Raw genomic sequence first — 23,304 nt, forward strand, 5'->3', positions numbered from 1 at the left:
GTCTGTTGTCTCAGCTGGTAGCAGTCAGGGGACTCTTGTGTTGTTCAGCCTCTTCTAGTAACACGTTGAGGCTGTGTTTTTGGAAGATGTCTGTTGATCTTTGTAGCCTTCGGATGTCCCAGGTTCCCTCTATGCTTGGTGTGCCCGTGGTGGTTATGATGAATTAGAAGTGTTGTCGGTCTCCCTGGAGCTGGGCCTTTGGCTGAGTTGGTGGCTGGCTTTGTTTACACTCTAAGTACTGTGAGCTTTTCTGTCTCCCAAGTTCTTCGGGTCTCTGTTGTGGGGGTGGGATCTCCCCCTCCCCACAGGAGTGCAGGGGAGTGCCAGAGGGCTGAAATCCTCCCAGCTGAGCAGGCTACCAGTCCTCCCTTGAGCTTTCAGGGCTCTTTTTGATTAGTCCAAATAGTCAATCCCTGAGCAGTGCCTCCCCCCTCCCTGAGGTCCTTTCACCGAGCCCAACTGTATCTCTTTAACTCCAGGATCCAGGGTTTTACCACAGTTTTGTGGGTAGATGTGGTAAGCAGGTAGACCCCTGAGCAAGTCTCCCTGTTTGAGGCACTTCCTAGGGCCTCTCTATGTTGAATGTGCCCATGCAAGATTGTTAAAATTGCTGCATTATCCTAGGGTTGGGCCTGTGGTTGGGTCTTTCCCCCCTTCCCTTCCCCCCCCCCCCCACACACACACAGCAGCTTGGGATCCACTCACCTAGCTGTGTTGTCTCAGTTTATATCCAGGGCTTTGTGGGGATGCTGGGGCAAAGGTCAGCAACAGGTCTAGGCGTATCCTCGGGTCTCTAGTTCTGAGCTGCAGCCTTTTCCCACGATTTGATTTCCTCTCCCTAGCTGAATTGTCTCAGTTTATCTCCAGGGTTGTAGCAGGGCTGGGATAAAAGGCTGCCAAGCAGCTGCAGCTGCCACCTCAGGCAGTTTCCCTCTGCAGGGCTTCCTGACATCTGTGCACCTAGATTTTTAAAGGAGCCAAGTGAGTAGGAAGCCGCTGGCATTCCCTTATCAGCGTTGCAGTGTTCAGCTAATCCTGCCTGTGCGCTTCCCTTATGGGAACTCCCAATCGCCTATTCCCCCTCAGTTATCTATCTTCTAGTGAGTCCAGGGTGTTTTCGTTTGGGTTGAAACTTGCAGTAAGTCTATAGTCTATTTTAAGTCCTCAATTCCTGTGCAAGCCTTGACACAGTGATCTCTGCGTCTTTACCCTGCCGCCATCTTCCGGAAGTCTAGTCACTGCTTTTTATGCTCTGGTTGTTCTTTATGGTAGAGGATAATGTGTACTTAAAAAATGATACACAGTAATATGAGCCATCATTAGAGGTAAAACATTGACCTTGCCAAAGTCCTTATAATGGATGAGATGTTGGAATTTTGTGGTGGAGGATCAGAGGGATGGGAGATACAAAATGGGTATATTTTGCCTATGAATAAGTCAAGAATGTTTGATGTTCCAAGATGAAATATTATGGGCTTAATGTTTATATCTCCTTAAAAACCTTATGTCAAAGCCTTCAGTTGGATGTGGGGCATTTAGGAGGTAACTGGATCATGAGGGTGTTTTCTTCATGAGTGATACTAGTGCCCTTAACAGAAGAGAAGTTAGACAGATGACCTCACTTTCTGCCACGTGAGGACAAATGTAAGAAGAGATCTCTCGTCAGAACTAAATCTGCTTGCTCCTAAATTTATCAGTCCCAGAACTGTGAGAAATAATGTTGGCTGTTTAAACCAAAGCCTGTGTGTGGTATTTGTTTTAACAAACAGAGGTGACAGTGATATTTACAATATACAAAAATGTGGAATTACAACCAAGATTTGCTGTAGTATGATCCATTATTACATATAAAGCATTAGCCGAACCCTGTCCTTGGACATGGCCATCAAATTGCAATTTCACTCCTTAACTGAATATATATATCAAACATTCCAACTGTCAGCATCACCACTGCTCCAAGAAGGGCTACATTATACTTCAGTTACTCGTTTGTGTCCTATCTCTTATATTGTATGCATTTTCTCTCACTCTTGCCCAGAACATAGATTTATTTTATGCCACCGTCTATGAAGGAGAAAAGAGTTTCAACACCCTAACAACACCAATATTTATGCCTGACACAAGACAGAAGGAAGGAAAAAAAAAAAATCCATCTGATCTAAACAGCTCTGCATTCTCATGTTAAGCACACGTTGAATTTTTAATAATGCAAGTAATTCATAAAAATTTACAAGCAATCATATTGGATAATGAAATTATAATTCACCACTTAAAGTGATGAAATTAATGACCACAGTGCTATGAATTTTCTTAGATGATTGATAGAGGAAATAATCTTGATTTTATTGTGCTGGTGATGAAATACCAGAGCCTAAGCTACTGATATTCAAATTGGAGGGAGAGAGGTTGGGTATCTGTAGGCAAAAAAAAAAAAAAAAAGACAGCATTCCTTAGAGTGATGTTAACTGGAGCCTAATTGATAAGGATGCAGTCATATTCTGCTCTCCTCCAACAGGTAAAGGTTATGTGGCAGTACTAACTGGGTCATGGAGTTGTCTATTGTTTATGTAAATCTGAAAACTCTTAAGAGGAGGGTTTAAATTCTAATGGTTCCTGAATTCTGATTCAGTAAATTCACTGATTACATTTTACTTAGAGACAAGGATCTTTCCTTTCACTTATTCTCTCTCATTATTCTCCCTCTTTTCTTCGCTTTCTGTTCTCTCCCCTTATGCCTGTCGACTCCATCTCAATCTCTCTAAATTCATGGTTGGTCTCATAACTGTTGGTTACTCAGTAGTCCCTTAGTATTCTGAGGCAGGGCTTTCCTGGTGGTCAAGGAGTTAAAGCACAGCACTATGAAGCTATCACCAGCCACTGCAGCCTGAGTTTTATCATCAGCCAGGGAGCTGACACACATAGTACAGTTGACCTCTCCTGCTTCAACCACTGCTCCCTCAGCAGTTTCAGTAGATCCACCTGTTCTGCTCCCCAGTCTGTCTCTGGTGAATCCTCTCATCCCCTGTGCTCTGGCCTACACCCCAGCTCTTGTATGCATAAATAAATAAAATAAATCTTTAAATATATATTCTGAGACAGTCACTTTAAGGTAGAACTTTCTTTTTTTCCAGACTTGTTTCCTGGTAGTGGAGTCTAATTTGTGGTCACAGACATGCTGCATGAAGCAAACCTCCTTGACTGTAGCTGACTTGATCTGACCACATATATGTGATCATATATGTGAATTGAACTCAGGTTCAATTCTTAGCTTACTAAATGAGATGATCCATGTAAAGTCAGCTAACACAGTGACTGGCACATAGCAATTCCCCAGACCTTTATTATTATTATCACCATTTGCTAGGGAGTGTAACTCTTTGTTCTTCCTACTAAGCATCATTATTGTAGTAACTCTTACAAAGTTGTCATTCTAATAGTCAGTTTCAGTGTACCTATTAACAGCTCACAAACTAGGAAAGATCATTTACCTGTGGTCAGCATCTTGAGGAAACTGAGTGATTATTCTTTCCTTCCTTTAAGGTCCATCTAATACTGAGAGGCACCTTTTGATTTGTTTGTCTTAGTGAACGTATTTCTTATAGGCCTGTTTGTCTGATAAAGACTAGAGACTGTAGTCATTTGAAGTGTACATAAACTGTATGTCTATAGTAGTTTACAGAGAGCAAGTGGTTAAGTGACAACATCAACATGGAAGACCAGTAGACAGAGACAGGCTGCTCTATGTAAATGCTTGTGTATTATGGGATGAAGTTTTGGTACCACACAGTCCTCTCTCTAACCTAGGATATTGAAGCCCTTATCTTGTCCCATATTAACTGCTGCATGTTCCCCTGCCTCTCTTTATTCTGTTCATTCCTGACAAATTATCATCCCTGTACATTCCTGACAGATTATCATTTTGAGTCACAAACCAGCTAGTATTTATCAAGAACTCCCAGAGGCACCTGATACCATGCTGAGTGCTTAACATTCATTGTCTCATTTAATCCTTACAACAACCCCAATAGGAAAACATTGTAATGTTCCCATTTACACATGAGAAATTTGGGGCTCTGAGGGTATTATGAGATATATCCAAGATCACAAGTTCAGTGGTCTGTCACAGTTGGATCTGCTGTATCTCTATCTGCACCTTATACAGGAAAACCCTGGTGTTTTTGTTCTGTCTTCGTAACATCTATCCCTGTCAAAAATCATTGTGTTTATTTCTTTGGCTATTGTCTGGCATGCAAACAGTAAGAGCTTCATGCATACAGAGGCCCTCTCTCCTTTATTCACTGAGTCTTACTTCTAGTCCTGAACAGAGCCTAGTAAGTACAGTGTTCATGATAGATTAGACTGGGGAATAAGTATAAAAATGAATGAATAACTACAGAAAACAACAACTGAGGACTAAGGATATTTAAACCTGGTCCTATGCATGGGAAAGTTCAAAGTAGCAAAGGACAGCTGTCTGCTCAACTTCCTATTTTACCCAACAGTGCATTATTGTTACAGCCTCTGGTTCTGCAAACATGAGTCAGAAGTTGCCTGTCTGACGCACAGTGATGCATGTTCATTAGAAGCATAGCAGTTCCTTTCAGCAATTAATTTGGATTAAAATAAGTGGAACCAGGAGACTCAGAAGATTAAAGGGACCCTGATTAGCCTATAAAATCTAGAAAGGGTTGGGTCAGGATAAGGCAGACAGGAATATTCTGAGAGTTTTAATGTTGGGTAGCCAAAGAAAGAATTCTGAGTGGGCTTCTGTACAGATTAGACAAAAAGCCTATGCACAATCCCATTATTACCACTTCACTTATTATTGTTTATTCAGTGTTGTATATGTTATAAGCATTCTGCCAATTGCCTTATGTGTTTTATTTCATTCCACTTCATAACAGCTTAGGGGTTGGAATTGATGAGTTTTCCAATGAAGAGGCTAAGACCTAAAGAATTAAGTCAATCTGAACGCAAGAGAATATAGTGATGGCTCTTGAGTGATATGGTGGTGGGAGAACTATGGGGACAACAACGATGTGAGAAAAAAAATTAATTATAAAAAAATATAAATATAGGGGTTAAGTCTCAGCATGATCATTGCTACGGCCTGAGTTAAATCCCTGTCCAGAAAGCTAACCCATATACAGCACAGCCATCCTCTCCTGTCTCTCCCACTGCTCCCCTTAGCAGTCTATTTCAGTAAATCTAGCTATTCTACTCCTCAGTCTGTCTGCCTCTGGTGAATTCTCCTCCCCTCCTCACACCTCTGGCCTACACCCCACAGGGGTATTTTGCATGCATGCATAGATAAAAATCTTTTTTTAAAAAGATATGGTCTCCTGACCGCCTGCTGCTCCCCTCAGCAGTGTACTTCGTTGATCTGCCTGTTCTGTTCCCCGCTCTGTCTCTGGTGAAGCCTCTCGCCGCCCCTGAGCCTCTGGCCTGTACCCCAGTTCTGTATGCACAAATAAAAAAAAAAGATGTGGTCTAAAAGAAGAATTAAGTCATTGCTCATTGTTCCATAGTTTATAAATAGCAAAGAAAGGATTCCCAGCTGGCCTAGCACATTTGGAATATTCTATTTATAATGCATGAAAATAATACTGATTATTTATTCAATAAGTATTTGTGAAGTGTCTAAAATGAGTCATGCTGTAGGTTAGATATAGATGTGGCAGAGAAAAGAGCAGGCAAAAACTTTTGCCCTTCAAAGAGCATGACTTCTAATAGGGGGAGAGGTAATAACCTGAGAATAGCAAAAGTAAAATATATGCCAGATGACTATTAGTACTAAGGAGAAATACAAACAGGAAAGGAAAATCAAAAGTGCCAGAGATGTCATTTTATAGAGAACAGTCAGGGAAGACTTTGCTCATAAAGTGACTTTGGCAGAGCCCAAAGAGACTGAGAGATATTCATTTTGAATCCTCGGGATGATCATTTCAGAGAGAGAACATGCTTAGCATTTTTGAAGTACAGCAAGAGACTGAGGTGGCAAGAGCTGAGTGTACAATAAAATTGACAAGACCTGACACAACAAAGACCCTAGTCATGTAAGACTTTGTAGACCAACATAATTAAGACTGTTACTTATTTTTATTAAGATCGGGAAGTATTGGAGGATTTCCAGCAGAAAAATGATCCTTCCTGCCTTGCCTTTTTTTTTTTTAAGAGCTGGGGTGGAGGCCAGAGGTGTTTATGGACGGAAGTGGGTGAGAGGATTCACAAGAGACAGTGGGGAGCAGAAGAGGCTGATCTACTGAAATACACTGCTGAGGGGAGCAGTGGGCAAGACAGGAGAGGTCTGCTGAGCCATGTGGGTCAGCTCCCTGGTGGGGGATTGAACTCATGCTGCAGACTGCCAAAAGCTTCACAGAGCTGAGACTTAACCCTTTGTATCACCAGAGAAGCCCTCTTCCTGCCTCACCTTTTCAAGAATTGTTCTGGCTTCTGTGAGTTGGAGGGACACAAACTGTATTAAAACAAGTTAGATGCTTATTTATTGCAGTAAAGAGAGAGAGATGATGGTGGGTTGAACAAGAGTGAGATCTGGGGAGTGGTGAGAAGTCAGATTCTGTCTGTATTTTGAAGATAGGACCAAGTAATTTGCTGGAGTCACAGACAATTCCAAACTTCTGGCTTAAGCAACTGGAAGTAGTTTTCTTGCTAAAATCCTCCATAAACAAGGCCATCAATGTACATAGAATTTAATGGCAGCTATGATCTTAATTCTGCTATGCTAAACAAAGGTTTTTACAAGTTTAACTTTCTTGAAGAAAGCCTCCCAATTCAACCACTTTGAATTTCTAAAGTGACCCCCAAGATTCTGTTAATAACAGTAGCTAAAATTTATTCAGTCAGGTCATATCTTGTGATCACTATGCTAGTACTTTACATGAATAATCTAAATTACTCCTTTTTTTAACTAAGAGATATTTTAAATAATCCTCTTTTTCATTTTATTTATATATTTTTTATTGAGATAACATCAGGTTATAGCACTGTATACAATTCAGATTTCAGCAAACTGATGTCCAAAAAAAAAAAAAAAAAGCCTTCACTTAAAAATGACAACTAGTATTGTTATAGGGCACCCCAATTCTGTTAGAGGCCAGGGGGAGAGGGACACCCATGAAGCCCCAAAACCTGCCTGCTCTAAGTGGGTTCTGCCATCCGCCGCAACAAGACAAAACATATAAAGCTTTAATGAAAAGTGACTTTAATACAGTGAATATACAATATGGAACACAAAGAATATAACTTCTAAATCAAACACCTGAAGTTACCCATCCCCTCATGGACAAAAGTCAACCCAAAAGGGGTTGGCCCAAAGCAAGGCCTGAAAGCTGCCACAAGACTAAAGCACCTTCTGACCTGGACCCATGGAAAAGGGTCAGCAATGGCCAGACAAATCTGGGAGGAAAAGAGTAAAATCAAAATCAATTTAAACACTGCCATAGTCACCTCCCTACAGGTATCTCACCCACATCTGCCTTAACCAGTCCAGGGTCAGGAAACAAGCCCGGTTTCTTCATCACATGCTTGCTTCTCCATGTGGCTTCCCTAGGTCTCCGTCTTTTTTCTCCATCTGGCTTCCTTCTCTTCTTCTCTCTTCTTCTTTCTCCTTTTTCTCTGCTCAGCTCCACCCTCCTTCTGGGTGGGGCAGGGAACCTGGAACTTCCCTTCTCCTAGGGACCACCCAGTTACAGTATTTTCAAAGGTCTTGGAAGCACTCACAGGTTTTTAGGACCTTTATCTACCAGTGGGGCTAAAGAAGGCTAGTTTTATTACCATCAAGTCTGTAGTCCAAAGGTGAGTGGCTGTTCCTTGTGCTGGACATTTCAGCCATGCTTAGCTGTACCTACCTTTCTTTAAGTGTATGTCTCCCCTGTTACTGAGACAAACAGAGAATATGGACCTTGTAAGTGGAAATACTGGCAGAAGTATCTGCCTACTTCCCTAGAATAGAGGACATGAAACTAGCTTTCATTGGGAGGTTGTATTGAGGCAGTAATGAAGGAAATTAAAGTGAATGCTGGCTCTTATCAATTGGAGAGCCTTTAAATTTATTATTTCAGAGTGCAAAGCAAGTGCTCACCATGGCATGTTAGATACATCTGGATCCAAGACAATCTGGTCATCTTGTCAGCAGGACCAAGTAGGAACAGTACCTGGGACCAAATAATTTTCAAAAGCCTAGGCCAATATCCAGACTTCGAAGGAAATGGGTTAAATCTGAAATAAATAAAAATAACTGCAACATCAAAAATATCAAATTAAATGCCTTTTAAAATTAACCTGTCCACTAGTTGATTGCAATTCAATTAATTTTCATCAGCTTTTTGTACATTTTTACAAGATGGTCTGGGATGCCTTGAGTACATTTAATATTAAAAAAGTGGAAGTTCCAAAGGGTAGATCATTCTGGTGGGATGGAGGGACAAGACCCTGATGTTCAGTGCAAGGAGAAATTTATCTGATTGAGAACAAAGGAGTTTTTTTTTTACTTTTTTCACTTTACTGAGACAGTGTCAGTATTCTAGGATCTGGTTGAGTAGTGGTAATATTTCTCTACAAGTGAGATGTGTCACTTTTCAAGAATAGCTCTCCAGATTGAGTATATGCCATGTACTTGGCCTCAAAAGCAACTTCCCCATGCTTTCAGACCACACCTAAGTCCTCACTGAAGGGCATTTGGACACCTGCCTCATTCACCATTTTCCTTTGAAGTTCCTGGCACTCATGACCACTCCCAGTGATTTCTCATAAATGTTAAATGGAAAAAAAAAAAAAAAAAAAAAACAACCCCAAAAGCCAATCCCTCAGGGAAGAGATAAGCAAGGCATGCTGCACTATCTTCAGGAATCCCTTCCTGTGGGATAATGGGAGCCAACCCATGAAAGCAAAACCAACAACAACTCCCATATTCCCCTCGGCCAAAGGCAACTAGAGGTCTCACAGGAATGGCTAGCTGCTTGGAGGGCAGCCAGAGCCCTGAATGACATCCCTGAAACCCCCAAGTGCTTCCTTGTGGGCCCATCAGAACTTGGTTCCTACACAGACAGAGCTACACACATCAGGGACCTTGAGTGCTACTGAATTTGGATTAATGATCATTACCTTCCATGCAAAAGGCTTGATTCACAGCATCTTTGATGTGGTTAGGACTTCCCATGCAAGCACTTGACCATGATTGGGTTGACAGACATTGGTTGCCTGCCTGGTGCCGGGGAAGTATTGCCACATTTGCTCATTAGGGGACTTAGACAGTGCCTATGGTAGCCTTGGCCAGCAGACTCAGGCTTCAATCCAGTTCTCACACTGTATGGAGACTGCCTCACTTGACACTGGTAAACAGGAAAGTTGTTCTCTGAGTACATATAAGCTATTTCTTTAAATCCAGGAGGGTCATTAGGCAGGTAGTTTCTAAGTGACTTCCATGGCCTCTTTAATAGTGTGAAAAGACTATGAAATGTGTCTGGGCTCTTCAGAATATGATGTAACTAAGGACACCAGATCCATGTACAGGACATGGATTAGAACCAGAATGGTGCCACTTAAAAGGACTCTATCTGTTAGCTACTGCTAGGTCCCACCTTTAACCCAGTGGGATAAAGCCATTTTATTCACTCACCTGCAAATTGGTGTGGGTCAGATGGTTCATGCCAGGCATGGCAGGATAGTTCTGATTCACACCATGCACACTTGGCCTTGACACTTCACCATGAGTTGGGCTTAGGTCTGCTCCACATAGATCATTCTAGGATCCAGATTGAAAGGATAATAGCTGTATGCAGGAGCTAGCTCTATGCACAGTGATGATAGAGGCACAGGAGACCAAGCCCAACCATGCAAGCACACTCTGTCCATCACATCTGCTGATACTACCTTGACCTCAAAAAAAATCACATGGTGAAATTCAAAGTCATGTTGTGGGGATGTTTACAGTAAATGTAGAGTGAAGTGAAAGCAAATAGTCATAAGGACAAATGCAGTATCAGTGAGTCAGAAAGGAAATTCTCTTCTTGGGGAAAGCAGAGCAAGTGAATCTCATTGAGCAATGACATCCTTTATTTCCCAGGGTCAAGAGAAGGCTAGTGAAGGAAGATATACAGGATGGGGTTGAGAGGAAGTGTTTCACATTCTCAGAGAAGGAAGTCAGAGATGCCAAAATGAAAACCAAATTCAAGTCTCATTTTTATTTTGCTCAAACTAAGAAAACACAAAATCCATTGCTTAAATGGTTTCAAAACATTTGCATGGTCAGCTCTAGCTTGATGTTTAATTCTTGTGCTAGCATGTGGACTAAGTTGTATATCTTTGAGATGTCACTGAACAATTATAGAGCATTCTAGGATGATGAAGCTACTATGTTCTCATCCTATTCTTCTAAGAGAATTCTAAGAGGGAAGTATTGACACTCCCATTTTAAAGATAAAAACCACAGTGAGAGGTTTTCAGTTAGCTGCTCAATGTCACTTAGGTGTGGATAGTACAGCTGGGTTAGCCCAGGTGGCCAGATTCAGGAGACTGCTCTTTCAATGCTACACTCCCTGGATCATATGCCTACCCTTTATTAAAAACTTAAGTTGTGGCCCGCCCTAGTGGTTCAGCGTGTTAAAAAAGCACAGCACTAAGAAGCTAAAGGCACTTCCGCATGAGTTCGATGCCCGCCTACCCCAGAGGTGATCCACATGGCACTGCAGACCTCTCCTGACCTGCCCACTGCTCGCCTCAGCAGTGTATTTCGACTATCTGCCTGTTCTGCTCCCCACACTGTCTCTGGTGACTCCTCTCATCGCCCCTGCAACTCTGGCCTGTACCCCAGTTCTGTATGTACAAATAAATAAATATTAAAAAAAAATTAAGTTGTTGCCCTCCCTGGTGGCGCAGCGGGTTAAAGCACTGCACTGAGAAACTGAAGCCACTTCCGCATGAGTTCGATCCCCGCCTGCCCCGGAGGCGACCACATGGCGCGGCAGACCTCTCCTGACCCGCCCGCTGCTCCCCTCAGCAGTATACTTCGTCCATCTGCCTGTTCTGCTCCCCACTCTGTCTCTGGTGAATCCTCTCACCCTCCGCAACTCTGGCCTGTACCCCAGTTCTGTACGAATAAATAAATAAATCTTTAAAAAAAAATTAAGTTGTACTAAGTGTTTCTTTTGTTTACTGTAATTGGAGGATGGGAAAAGGCAGATGGGATACCTTGTAAGGTAGATACATTTATGTTCCCATTTATAGACATGAAATCTGAGACCTGAGAGGCTAATACATTTTCTGAAATAATAAAGATAGTCAATGGTAGAAATAACATAGTTTGACTCCAGAATTTTCCTTCACTGCATCAGCTTCATTTTTGTAAATAAGGGGGATGGTCAAAGTCATCTTCAGGCTTCAAATAAAAATCTTTCAGCCTTCTTTTCCCCATCATTGTTCCTCATTTGACTCATATTCTTAGCAGAATGCAAAGGGGTTTTGCAATAAATTTTGTAATTCCCGGGCACAAGTGTTTTGATAGCTTTGATCTAGCTGACCTGTAGTGTGTATCGTGTGTGTGTGTGCACGCACACACGCATATATGTCGAAAAAAATATTGATGAAGTATCATTGTTTTATATCTTTGTTAATATTTTGGGTCTTACCCTTGAGCTCTCAGGATGATGCAAGGTGTCCTAAGGCATAGGGCACCCATTTTATCTAAAGAAAAAATAAATCACAGTGCCTCCAAGTTATTTATTAGAATCATAGGTTGCAACTATGATAACCAGCTCAGGTAATAAGGACAATTAGAGGGAAGAGCCCAGTCCTGGGCACTAAGTAAGAGTTGGCTGAATCACAGGGAAGAGGAAGTGAATGAATGCATTCCCAACAACCTCTTACGAATGCCTTTCGGTCCGCCTTACAGCAAGCAATTTGATTTCTCTCAAAGTCCTTAGAAACTTGGAAACTTAGAATAATAGATGACACCAATGATAGAGAAAGACAGCTGGGTGATGTATAGATGTAGGAGAGTCCCAGACAGGGAGAGACATCATTTCCAATAACAGAACCCCTGACTCCTTTTGCAATGATAAGGGATATATTTGGGTTAAGCTATAAAACATCACTTCAGAGATTGCATCATTGACACTCTAGCCTTGTAATATACTATCATCTCTACTATTTATCCCTTTATAACTCCTCCCCATTCTATCCAGTCCATCAACCCTGTGACACTCAATCCCAGCCCTGTCCCCAGCCCCTTGTGAAAGCACAGCAGGCCATCCTGCCCATCCTAGCCCTCTTACTAAATTCCAATATTGGGTTTCCCATGTGTGTCACCTCATAGAGACTACCTATATATTTTCTGGTGAGTCAGTGTTCAATGAAGAATGCAATCTAATCTATCGCAGCTGGATAGGATAGGATTTTGAGACATCAGATGCTGATGGATTTCTGGTTTCCAGTCTAGAATATAAGGAGCTTAGAAGTCATGGTTCCCTTCCTCACAATAAAAATAGAAGCAAAACAAAATTAAAATCAGCACCTCTTCTTAGACCTGTCAGAGAATTGAGGTCACAAACGGCTGCCCCCTAAATTAGAAATCTAAACAAGCAAGTACAGCAAATCACAGCCAACTGCAGTAGAAGTCCAGGAGCAGAAATGCTGCAGGAGCCATCCTAACTTTCTTCTATCCAGTACCTCATCTTTGGCTTCCAGAAAAAGTTAGAAGACATACTAAAAGACACTGCACATGATTTGAAGAGACAAGCAAGCATCAGAACCAGACTCAGATATGGCAGATGTTGGAATTATCAGAACATGACTTTAAAATAGCAATTTAGACCTCTGATGGGGAAAAAAACATGAACACATATAGGAACAGATGGATAATATAAGCAGAGAGATGGAAACTTTTCAAAGGAAATGCTAGGAATGAAATGCCCAAAACAAAAAGATGATTAGTTCCCCTCTTCCATTATCTGGGTGAACAAAATGAGACTGCCTATGGCTTGTCCAAGGTCTTGTAGCTAATGAAAAAAAAAAAAGAATTGATACATAGATATCAATGTTTTAATGATGTCTTACATAGAGTTTTAAATGATGTCTTACATAGATTATTCTCTTTGGCCCTTGTTCAGTAGGCATTTCTTGAATGTTTTCTCTCTACTCCAGCTAAACATTGGAATCTAACAGTGAGCACAGTGCACTTGGTGCTGCCATTAAGATGTTATTGTAGAGAATTTTCCTGTTCTTCCTCTTTAAACCCTACCAGTGGATATAAGTCAGTGATAATCAAGCATTGGTAAAGTTCAGTCTCAGCCTCAATTGCATCTCTCCATGTGTATATGCTTATGGAGGAACTCACCATTTAATGAATTCCTTCAGAAATGTCTATAGAACATGCCCAGGGGCTAGACACTATGCTAGGACTGGGGAGATAACAAAAGAGGAAGGACAGATTTCTGACTCTGAAGAGCTTAAAGGAGACAAGCAAAAACTGAATAAAGATGAGCAGGTATTAATTGCTTTCTCCATGGTGTTTTAACTGGTCACCCCCTTTAAATAGCCATCATACTCTTCTGGCACCACCAGCCTTCCTTTTCTGTTTTTTTTCTCTTCCATAGCAAAGATTTGTGATATATATGTAGAAGGTATGAATGATCTGGTGATGTGAGATAGAGAGGAGAAAACAAAAATAATGTCCAGGTAGCTGGCAGCTCCTTTGACTAAGTTAGAGAAATCTTGGAGGAACAGATGTGAGTGAGGAGAGTGAATACTGAGGCTTGAGCATGTGTGATTTCAGATTCCTAGATACGAGACATGACAAGTAAGCAAAACATTCTTTACTCTCTGCCTCCCAGACAACCTAGTGTCTATAAAGCAGTGCCTCATTTACGTGGAGAAGAGGTAGTTTAGTTTTTCTGGTACATTAAAGGCCCCCCAAATCACACCCTATCAATTAGCTTGCATGAGACACACTGTGATGGCACAATTGACTCACTTGTAGAATATCATGCATTCTGCTGAGAGGCGGACCCAAAGATTATAATGCAGTTGTCTCCAAGCAATTACTAACTTTCCATCTTAGCAACAGGCTCATAGCACTTTCATCCCCTGAAATGACACTTATGTCTTGTTAAAGTCCACAGTTAATTTTATGACTGCCAATTTACTACCCAACTCACAAGAGCCATATACCTTGAATAAATGCAAATCCAGTCTTGGCCCATGACATGAATTATGGCCTTAATGCTGAGCATCACCATGGCAACTAATGACATCTTCCCCCAACACCAGCCTGCACAAAACACAGTTTTCCAAGGGTCCTTATTTGCCTAAAGTGGATGTGTTTTTGGCTTAGTCACATAGGCATTCATAAATATCAGTCTGTTGTCAAAGGTTTGGAGTGGATGTTTACTGTCATTTGGGGAGGTATATTCCCTTTGTGGCAAATGTTGTTTTTTGTTCATGTAGGGGGAGGGAGGTGGGTGAAATTCTAATGAAAATTACTGTGTGTATTTGATTAGCAACATTTGTTGATAACATATGGTCTGAGGAGGCTTCCGCAAATAAGAGGCTTTAAATAGTAAACAGAGATGTGACTGCGATGCAGCAGATGCTCGCCACACACAGCACAAGGTGGCTTTGCCCGAGAATTTCTCCCTCCCTTTACCCAAACATTTTCCTCTCCCTTATTTTCTCCCCCAGATCAAAGTGTTCATGTTCAAAGCAGTGGCTTTGTAGAATAAATTTGGAGGAATAATGTGCTGTGACTTTAAAAGTCTTCTCCAAGCCCCCAAATATGAATTATCTGCTACTCATGTTTATTATTTGATATTGATAATGATGTAGTGTTACTAAATGAGTCAGCCAGCTCAAGTGAATCTGAAAGCAGCATTTGGACACCACGTGTCTGAAATGCTATGATACACAATCCCAAATTTTCCCACACCCCAAGAGTGCTAGAAAGAGCTCCACAAGAACTCCAGGTAGCAGACTAGATCAGAGTGGGGTAGCGGTCCTCATAAGTGTGTGTCTACAATTTAGCTTTGTGGCTGTGCCCCAGTGAGCATGCTTCTAATGCTGATGCAATAAAATTATTTCCTTGAGATGAAATCAGTGATTTGATTGTGTAGATAAGAGCAGGAGTCTGCACACTTTGCTTTAAAGGGCGGGACCGTAAATATTTTATGGTTTGCTGGACATTATGGTCTCTGTTGTAGTTACTCAACTATGACTTTCAAACACTAGAATAGACCAAAGCTAGCTGCGGTCTAAGAAAATGTTATTGAAATCTGAATTTCATGAAAATTTCAAGTGTCATCAAATAATACTTTTCACTTGATTATTCACAGCTATTTAAAAATGTAGAAATCACGTTGTGCTCATGAGCTGCACATCAACAAGTGGTTGGTCTGACTTGGCCTGTGGGCCACAGCTCATCCACCCCTATGTAATGCTATGTAATGCTATGATTTTTTAGCACATTTCCGTGCACTCAGTACTGAGTTGAGCAGTGGATATACAACAGGTTATGTCCTACTTAGTCTTTCACCCTATGGGGCCACTAATATTATTATCCCCAGTTTGTAGATGTGAAAGCCGAGGCTCATTCTCACACCTAATAAGCATGATCAGTTCTGCACAAGGCATCTCCCTGAGCACAATGTAATATCCATAAGGGCAGCCTTAATATTTCATTGACCTTTGAATCCATAGTAGCACCTAACCCAGTAATTTGCACACGTTAGACTTCAAGAAGTATTTCCTAACTGAAGGGAGCAGTGAAGGATTTAATAGGGGTGCAGTCCCTAAGCAGCCTAAGTCAGAGTTTATCCAAAGCCTCACTGTGCATGTAGATACTCAGTGGGCTGTTCATCTATTATGTCTCACACTCTTGCAAAGGTATTCAGTTTGGAATGGACACATGTTTCAATAAAAATTGCTTTCATATTTGCAAATGCCTTTGTGAATGGCATTGTCTGTGTTTGTGTACTTATGGCCAAAAGACCAAAAGTAATAATAATAGTTTATTTATAACTTGGTGGCACTAACATTCCAGGACCCTCAAGGGCCTTCGTTTTGCTCCTCAGAGTGCCATCCTGTATGCTGCATTTATTCGGTCTTCCCTCCATGTTGCGAGCTTATGCCTGTTCCTCTGAGAGTTTGTGCATCCCTAAAAGGCAACTGCTTCTCAAGGAGATCAAGTCCTGAGTTTAGTTATCTCCTATTTCACATTTCTCCACAATCCCCTACAGATGGTCACATGGGTTCCTCTGAATTTGTTGCTTCTTTTTAATCATTAACAATACTTACTGTGTGCCATGCCCTGTGCTCGATGCAGAAAGTTAAAAAACAAAAAATACCATACTGTGCGCACCAAGGAGAGGGAGAGCCAGATACACATAGGTAGTTGTCAAGCTATACTATATATTATGTTAGGAGTAATTGAGAGAAAGTAATGCTTTGTGATTTAATGCATGAGCTTTGAGCTCAGAATCTCTTGAGTTTGAAGCCTGAAACCTAGCCCAGTTACTGAGCTTCTCCAAGTCCTATTTTCTTCACTTATGAAGTAGAGATAATAAAAGAATATATTTCATAGAGCTGTCAAAAAGATTAAATGAAATAATTCATGAACAGTACTCAGCTCAAGACCTGGCAAGCCATAAGCACTTGATAATTAGTGATTATTTTTGGCATTTGGTGAGTTAGTTATACAGTGTGAGTATAGAAGTGGATATGAGGATGACAGAAGAGGGACACACCACTCATCTACCTTGTGTTCAGAAGTCAGCTAACTTCACAAACATTGTAATAAATATTACCAGACTGATCATTTCAAATTAAAGCACACTTTTATTTCAGTTCTGGAAAACCTTTGCAAAGTTTTTATCTTTGTAGCCATAGACAATGTATCACAAGGGAAAAGAAATGAACAGAATAGAATGTAAAAATGAGAAATAGATTTATGTATTGATGTGTGGCCCCACCAATGGCCAAGATTTTTGATGCTTTCTCCACTGGCATTCTGAAAAGTACATTGACCATGTGAAATACAACTAAACTGGGAAGCCAGAGTGTCCCAGATTTCTATCAGTATTGAAGCAACACTCTCCCGTTGAGTTACAAAGGTAACTTATGTTAAATGGATCAAAACATGGAGGAGTCGGGCCCTCCCTGGTGGCGCAGCGGGTTAAAGCACTGCACTGAGAAGCTAAGGCCACTTCCACATGAGTTCGATTCCCGCCTGCCCCGGAGGTGACCACATGGCGTGGCAGACCTCTCCTGACCTGCCCGCTGCTCCCCTCAGCAGTGTACTTCGTTGATCTGCCTGTTCTACTCCCAATCTGTCTCTGGTGAAGCCTCTCACTGCCCCTGAGCCTCTAGCCTGTACCCCGGTTCTGTATGTACAAATAAATAAATCTTTAAAAAAAACCAAAAAACATGGAGGAGTCACTTGGAACATCTGAAGGAAGCAAGATGGTGGCGTGGGTTGGGTTGTGTGTCCCGTGTGTGATGCTAGACATATTACCTAACTTCTCTGAGCCTCAGTTTCCTCATCTGTCACTATGGGGTTAATACCTAGCTTCTCTGAGCCTGTTTCCTCACCTGTAACTATGGGGTTAATACTTACCAGCATTTCACAGGATAACCAAAAGGGTTTTATAAAGATAAAATGTTTGTATGACTATTTTTGAGATAGCAATTTATACCTAGCATAGTCATCTCTGCATAAACATTGTTTATATTATAAAGACAGTCCTGATTAGACTGAACGGACACTTTCTCTTTTCATCTGGGCCAGGATACTATTTTTATATCTAGTAGACAAGTTGAGATTCAATAGTGACCTGCCAACTGGAGGTGAGTCATGGTTCAAAGCTGAATGCACTGCTGTAGACCTGGTAGAAAAGAAAAGCAACTCAGTGTCCACATGGGTTTGCCAGGGCAACCTCCAATGGTTTGGATTCTATCCAGTTTCTAGGGTCTCAGAGATCTGATACTGCCCCCTTATCCAATCAGTGTTGAATACCATACGAGCTAAAAATCCTTGGGCAACAAAAAGAGTTCAGACAGAGTAATTTAATGCCCACTGAGAAGACCCAAAAATTCCCACAGATTAGCTCTGAGGACAGCATCATGAGGTTCTAGTGTGGGGAACCCCCGGTCACTTGACTCCAGGACTCTTTGTGGCTTAAAATGCCTCTTTCCCAAATTCTTAAGGTTTCCAGGAGGAGTCTTCCTCAGCCCCATAGCCTAGCATGATAAATGTCCCAAAGAGAGGAATAACACAATGAATCATAAATGACAAATTAATGATAAGGTTTTTTACAGTATTGCTAACCATTTAATAATACTTGTCATTGATAATCATAACAATAATAGCAGTGAGAGTTATAAAGTAGGAATTAAAGACAGTCATTTTCTAGGCCAACTTTGCTAACAATTCACTCAGACAAAATAGGTGAGTTCTTGAATTTCTTCTCAGTTTTCTCATCTGTGAAATGGGAGCGGTAGTAGCTATTTTACTGCATACCTTCTGTAATAGAAAGGGCAGTGTCCATCCTGCTTACCTAGTACAGTCAGAAACTTCATCAGTTCTTAATAAAGATGTGTTGATCTCTAAGTAAAAGTGACCATCACTGTTTCTAGATTACACTTACACATTCTTGTTTGGGGAAGGAAAAGTAGTCAACATATGTTGGCTTCTCATCCTGTTCCAAGTATGTGGCTAAATATAAGCATTCTGACAGAAGGTTACTTTAATGCTGAGGAAACTGAGGTACAGAGATGTTATTTAACTTGCCCTAAGTCATACAGCTCATAAGTGACAAGCTATAATTTGAATTAAGGATAGTGGGCTCACACTCCTATCCTTGTCAGACCTTCTTTGCTAGGATAAAAATTTCCCTATAATAGTTGCTTGCTGTACTTGCTGAGGGCCAAAATCAGGACCTTCTGTTTGTATCTCTAGTATTTTGCCTGTGTATTTGAAATTTGTGGCTTCTTGTTAGGTGTCATGTCCACTTCTGTTCTGCTTCTTTGATCAATTTTTAATGCACTTACCTCTCCACAAATCTGATTGAGAAAGGGGGAATCTATCATCATGGTTATAAGGTGTGGGAGACCCCTGGGCACTTGACTCCAGACCTCTTTGTGGCTCTGTGTCTCATCTCAGGAGGACATAGGAGGGGTTTTCCTACATACCCCTCTTTCTGTTGTTCCTCTTTTTGAGTTCAGTTAGTGAGATTTATTTGAGTATAGCATTGAGACTTGAAGGTAGGTTTTCATCATTTACAAAAGAAGAACTATAAATAACAGAGTAAAATTTTCAAACCTGTTAGTCAAAAAAGTGCCCACAAAAGTGACAGTGACTATAAACCAGAGAAGAAAGTGAATGATGACACCCAATACAAGCAAAAAGCTCTGGATTTTCACAATTTCACCACCCAGATGGAATGAATTTGGGAACAGGTGTCTCAAGCCTTGAGTGTGTTTATCAATGAGCATAGTTCTAGTTCCTGCAGTTTTGTAAAAGCAACAATTATTCATTGATAAATGAAGAAATTATGTCCTTTCTAAGCCTTTTCCCCAAGGAAATAATCAGAAATTAAGTTGAAATTAATTTCCAGGCTAATCTCAATAGAACAATGGTTAAAAAGTTTATATATATATATATCATACCATAAGGTGTCATAAAGTTATTCAGAATCATTTAGTGGGTATTTTACAATATAGAAATTGGCCTCATAAGGCAAATGAGAAAAAAAAAAACTATTCATAATTATTTCTGTTCCTATGTCTTAGTTATTTAAAAGAATCTGATTTTTGGCATCATATATTTATTAATTTTCTTCCATGTGTCTAGCACCATGCTAACTATTGGACATACAATACAACATAATGTAGTCTTGTGCTCATGGAGCTTACAGCATATCAGAGAATTCAGCTATTAAACAATCGCACAAGTAAAAAATTACAAACCCAATATCTGCTAGGGTGGAAAATTGAGCATTATGCTCAAGAGAATTTAACACTGGAAATAAATTTAAACTGGGAAACGAAGGAACACGTTCGTAGAGGGTAGAAAGTAGGCAGGAAGCTTTGCCAACAGAGAGGGCCATGTACATGTATAGAACAGCCACCTCCCCGTTACTACTGAGAGGTCAGGTGTTGACCAGGACCAAATGAATCCCCATCTCAAAGTCTAGAAATGCAGTTTCCAAGAAGGAAGTACCCAAGAACACAAGGAAATATTAGTGGTTACCCTGGAATAGTTTATAGAGCAAATATATAAAGCAGGGGGAAAGTTCTTGCCAAGATGATTTATGCTAATTTCAAGTGATTCCTTATAGTACTCTGTCAAGACCCCTGGCAACTTTCTAAGCATCTGTCTTACATTTGCCTAACAAGTTAATTAACACTTTTGTCATTCTGGCAGCTTAGGAGGGAAAGAGATGGGGAAGTGACAGTCAAGGCTGCCTGGGGTTAACCCTGAACTGTCCTGACCAGGCACGAAGAAGGCTGGGTTTAGCATTGTCAATGTGGAGGTCTCCATGCTGATTTCTGTGATTCTCTTCACAGCTGGGGCACCCAGGGGGACTTCTCCACCACCCATGCACTGCCCGCTGTGAAGGTGAAACTGTTCACAGAGAGCACTGGAGTTTTGGCTCTGGAGGACAAGGAGCTCGGACGGGTAAGTGTTTCCCCTCACAAGGAGCTTTGAAACCTGGGTTGTACTGTCTGTTAACTGCTGGCCTTGAGCAAGCCCAGTCTCTGGCTCTCCTTTTCAAATCTGGTGTGCATTGCCGAAGACAGAGAAGTGGTTCTCAATCCATCACACACCCCTTCAACAAAGATCCCCCATACCCTTTGCTACTCTCTTGAAGTGAAATTCTTAGTAAACGTAACACACCTATCCACCTAATAATGTTTAAATGAACACAATAAAATAATATAAAGGAGACAGGAAAGGTAATTAATAATAAAATCATTTCAAAATGTTAAGGTTCAGCCACAAGCACATTAGAAAACCCAAAGAAGGAGCCCTTTCTTGCTCCAGACGGAGAATCTCTGTGAAGAGACAACCACAAAATCCACTGCAGAGAATGGGCTCAAAAGCCTGATTATTAAGTAATCTGGTTTCTCAGAATATAAACAATGCTTGGTAACTGTGTTTCATTGATTGCCTCTGTGTGTAAAAGAGATTAAAGCTCTAGTCTCGATGCATTATAAACAGATTTTTTTTGCCATATTCATATTCTGTGGGAACATTCAGAAGTGAACTGGGAGGCAAGATGCCCCTGATGGTGGAGGGCTATGCATTCCTCACATGACATTTAGTTACCTGGGCCCCATCTATTCACTACCAAACAGCACAGCACCAATGTTCCCCAAATTTCTGAGACATCAGAGGGGTGGTTCCAATCATTTTGAATTCCACAGAGATAATAATGATTATTCTCAAATATCAGATTCTGATTCTGCCTCAAGCAGCAAGTATTTTCAAAATGTAAGTTGGATTTGCCACTTGCTAACTTAAAATGTTTCCGCTACTCCACACTGCTTATAATAAAATCTGAAACTTCAGCAGAGCCTTCAAAGACTCACATGATGTAGCTTCCATCTTCCTTCCCAGCCTCATCTGCTGCTGCATTTCTCCTCCTCAATGCCCCTATGTGTCTGACTGCATTTCAGCCCTTCAAATAAGCCAATTTCTTTCTCACCTCAGGCTGCTTTCTGCCTGGAGATCCTTCCCCAACCCTCAAGTCTTCAAAAGGCTACCTCCTCCTCTGTATAAACACCACCCCTACCTCAGATAAACCTTTTCAAAGTGCCCATCCTTTCTCAGTGGCTATGTCAGCATGCCTCCCCCTCCCCTTCACATTCTCAAATGGACTTTTTGCCAAGGAAGGAGAGAATTTACAGAAATTTCAGCTTCCATCTCCCTCACTGGACTGTATTAATTCCATGGTGCTAGAAACCTACTTTGTTAACTACCAATGCTCAAAGACTAGCACTTAGTCTTTCAACAAATTCCACTTTGTAGTGGTTGAATGCATCATCCCTTCTGAAAGCTGTGTGACCTTAGCCAAGACATTTAACCTGTCTGTGCTTCTGCTACATCATCTAGAAAGTAAGAGATAATATCCCAAAAGAAGCACACAGGCATACATACTTCACAGTGCCAGCAAGAGCACATTATCTGTGCTTTATTTGTTTTTTAATTTCCTTAATCTGACTTTCATTTGAGGAACTAACCAGAACCATATTAGTAAGATGAAGACAACACATAGAAGTAAAAAGTAACTAAAGCTAATAGCAAAAATCGTAACACTACCAATCCACAAAATATATAGGAATAAAAGGAAAAGGGAGCTTAGTTGTTTCCTTTGAGAAAAAACAAGTATTTCTTCTATGGGAAAGAGAAATAGCGTGTGGCCTTTTGTTTCACTCTAGACGTTTCCTTGTTATTACTTTCTTATAAAAAGAATCCTGTCAAGAATCCTGAGACTCTCAGGGATCCAGGATGTTAGTACTAAAAGAGGCAATTTCAGGCATGCTGAAAGACCTGAGACCACCAAAGGCCTCCAGAGGACCTAGTTACCACTTGAAATTGTTGGCAAATGTGGCAGGTGGGACTATGTACATTTTTCTGAACTCAATTGACCAAAGCATTTACCAACTTGTAAAAGCTGTTTCTATTCAGAAAAGTTAAAACCACTGAGCTAGCCAAACCTTTTCATTTGATACAGGAGAAATCCAATTTCTCATCTCTGATAAAGCAGGAAACATCCCCAGAGCCACTCAGTTAGACAGTTCTTGTTCCACATTTACAATTGACCAGGTCACCACCCTGAGGACATTACATGCAGCCCCTCAGTGCTTCCTCTCACAATAACCCTGCTGACTAGCACCTTGCCTGGGCAGAGGAGCTCACTGGGGCCCAAAGGAGGCAAGTCTTACTGGAAATGATGTCATCTCATATTCAGGCTATTTTTACTGTACTTGTTCCCATGCAAAAGGAAAACCCTTGGCTCTGCTGTGTTGGCGAAGACTACACCTTCAACCCCACAGACGCATCTGTTCCTTAGTAACTCCTTATTTCCTCTAGTGTCCTTACATATTCCCCCAGAGATTGGCTGATTCTTCCTTCCTGCCAAAGAAACTTCAATTGTAGGGGAGTTGTGCCAGCTGTGGCGCCCTCTTCTGGTAGCACTTTTGCAGGCTGTGGTCCTGGTGAAATAGTGCCTCTAATTTTGCAAACCTTTGGGGAGAATATTTCTGTTTTAATTCTCCCAATATCAAATTCAGGGT

General features: G+C 41.1%; 1 protein-coding gene across 9 annotated transcripts in view; it reads left to right on the forward strand.

The window, feature by feature from the left end:
* Window positions 1-23,304, forward strand: part of CADPS (Ca++-dependent secretion activator) — a 428,545-nt gene that overhangs the window by 229,992 nt on the left and 175,249 nt on the right. For all 9 annotated transcript variants that reach the window (XM_012735284.1, XM_012735280.1, XM_012735279.1 and 6 more), the window contains exon 7: window positions 20,572-20,683. In XM_012735284.1, coding sequence (XP_012590738.1) covers window positions 20,572-20,683 — 112 coding nt within the window. The remainder of the gene's footprint in view (window positions 1-20,571; window positions 20,684-23,304) is intronic.

Source organism: Condylura cristata, unplaced genomic scaffold, assembly GCF_000260355.1.
Source record: "Condylura cristata isolate star-nosed mole 26May11 unplaced genomic scaffold, ConCri1.0 scaffold00004, whole genome shotgun sequence".
Classification (NCBI taxonomy): domain Eukaryota; kingdom Metazoa; phylum Chordata; class Mammalia; order Eulipotyphla; family Talpidae; genus Condylura; species Condylura cristata.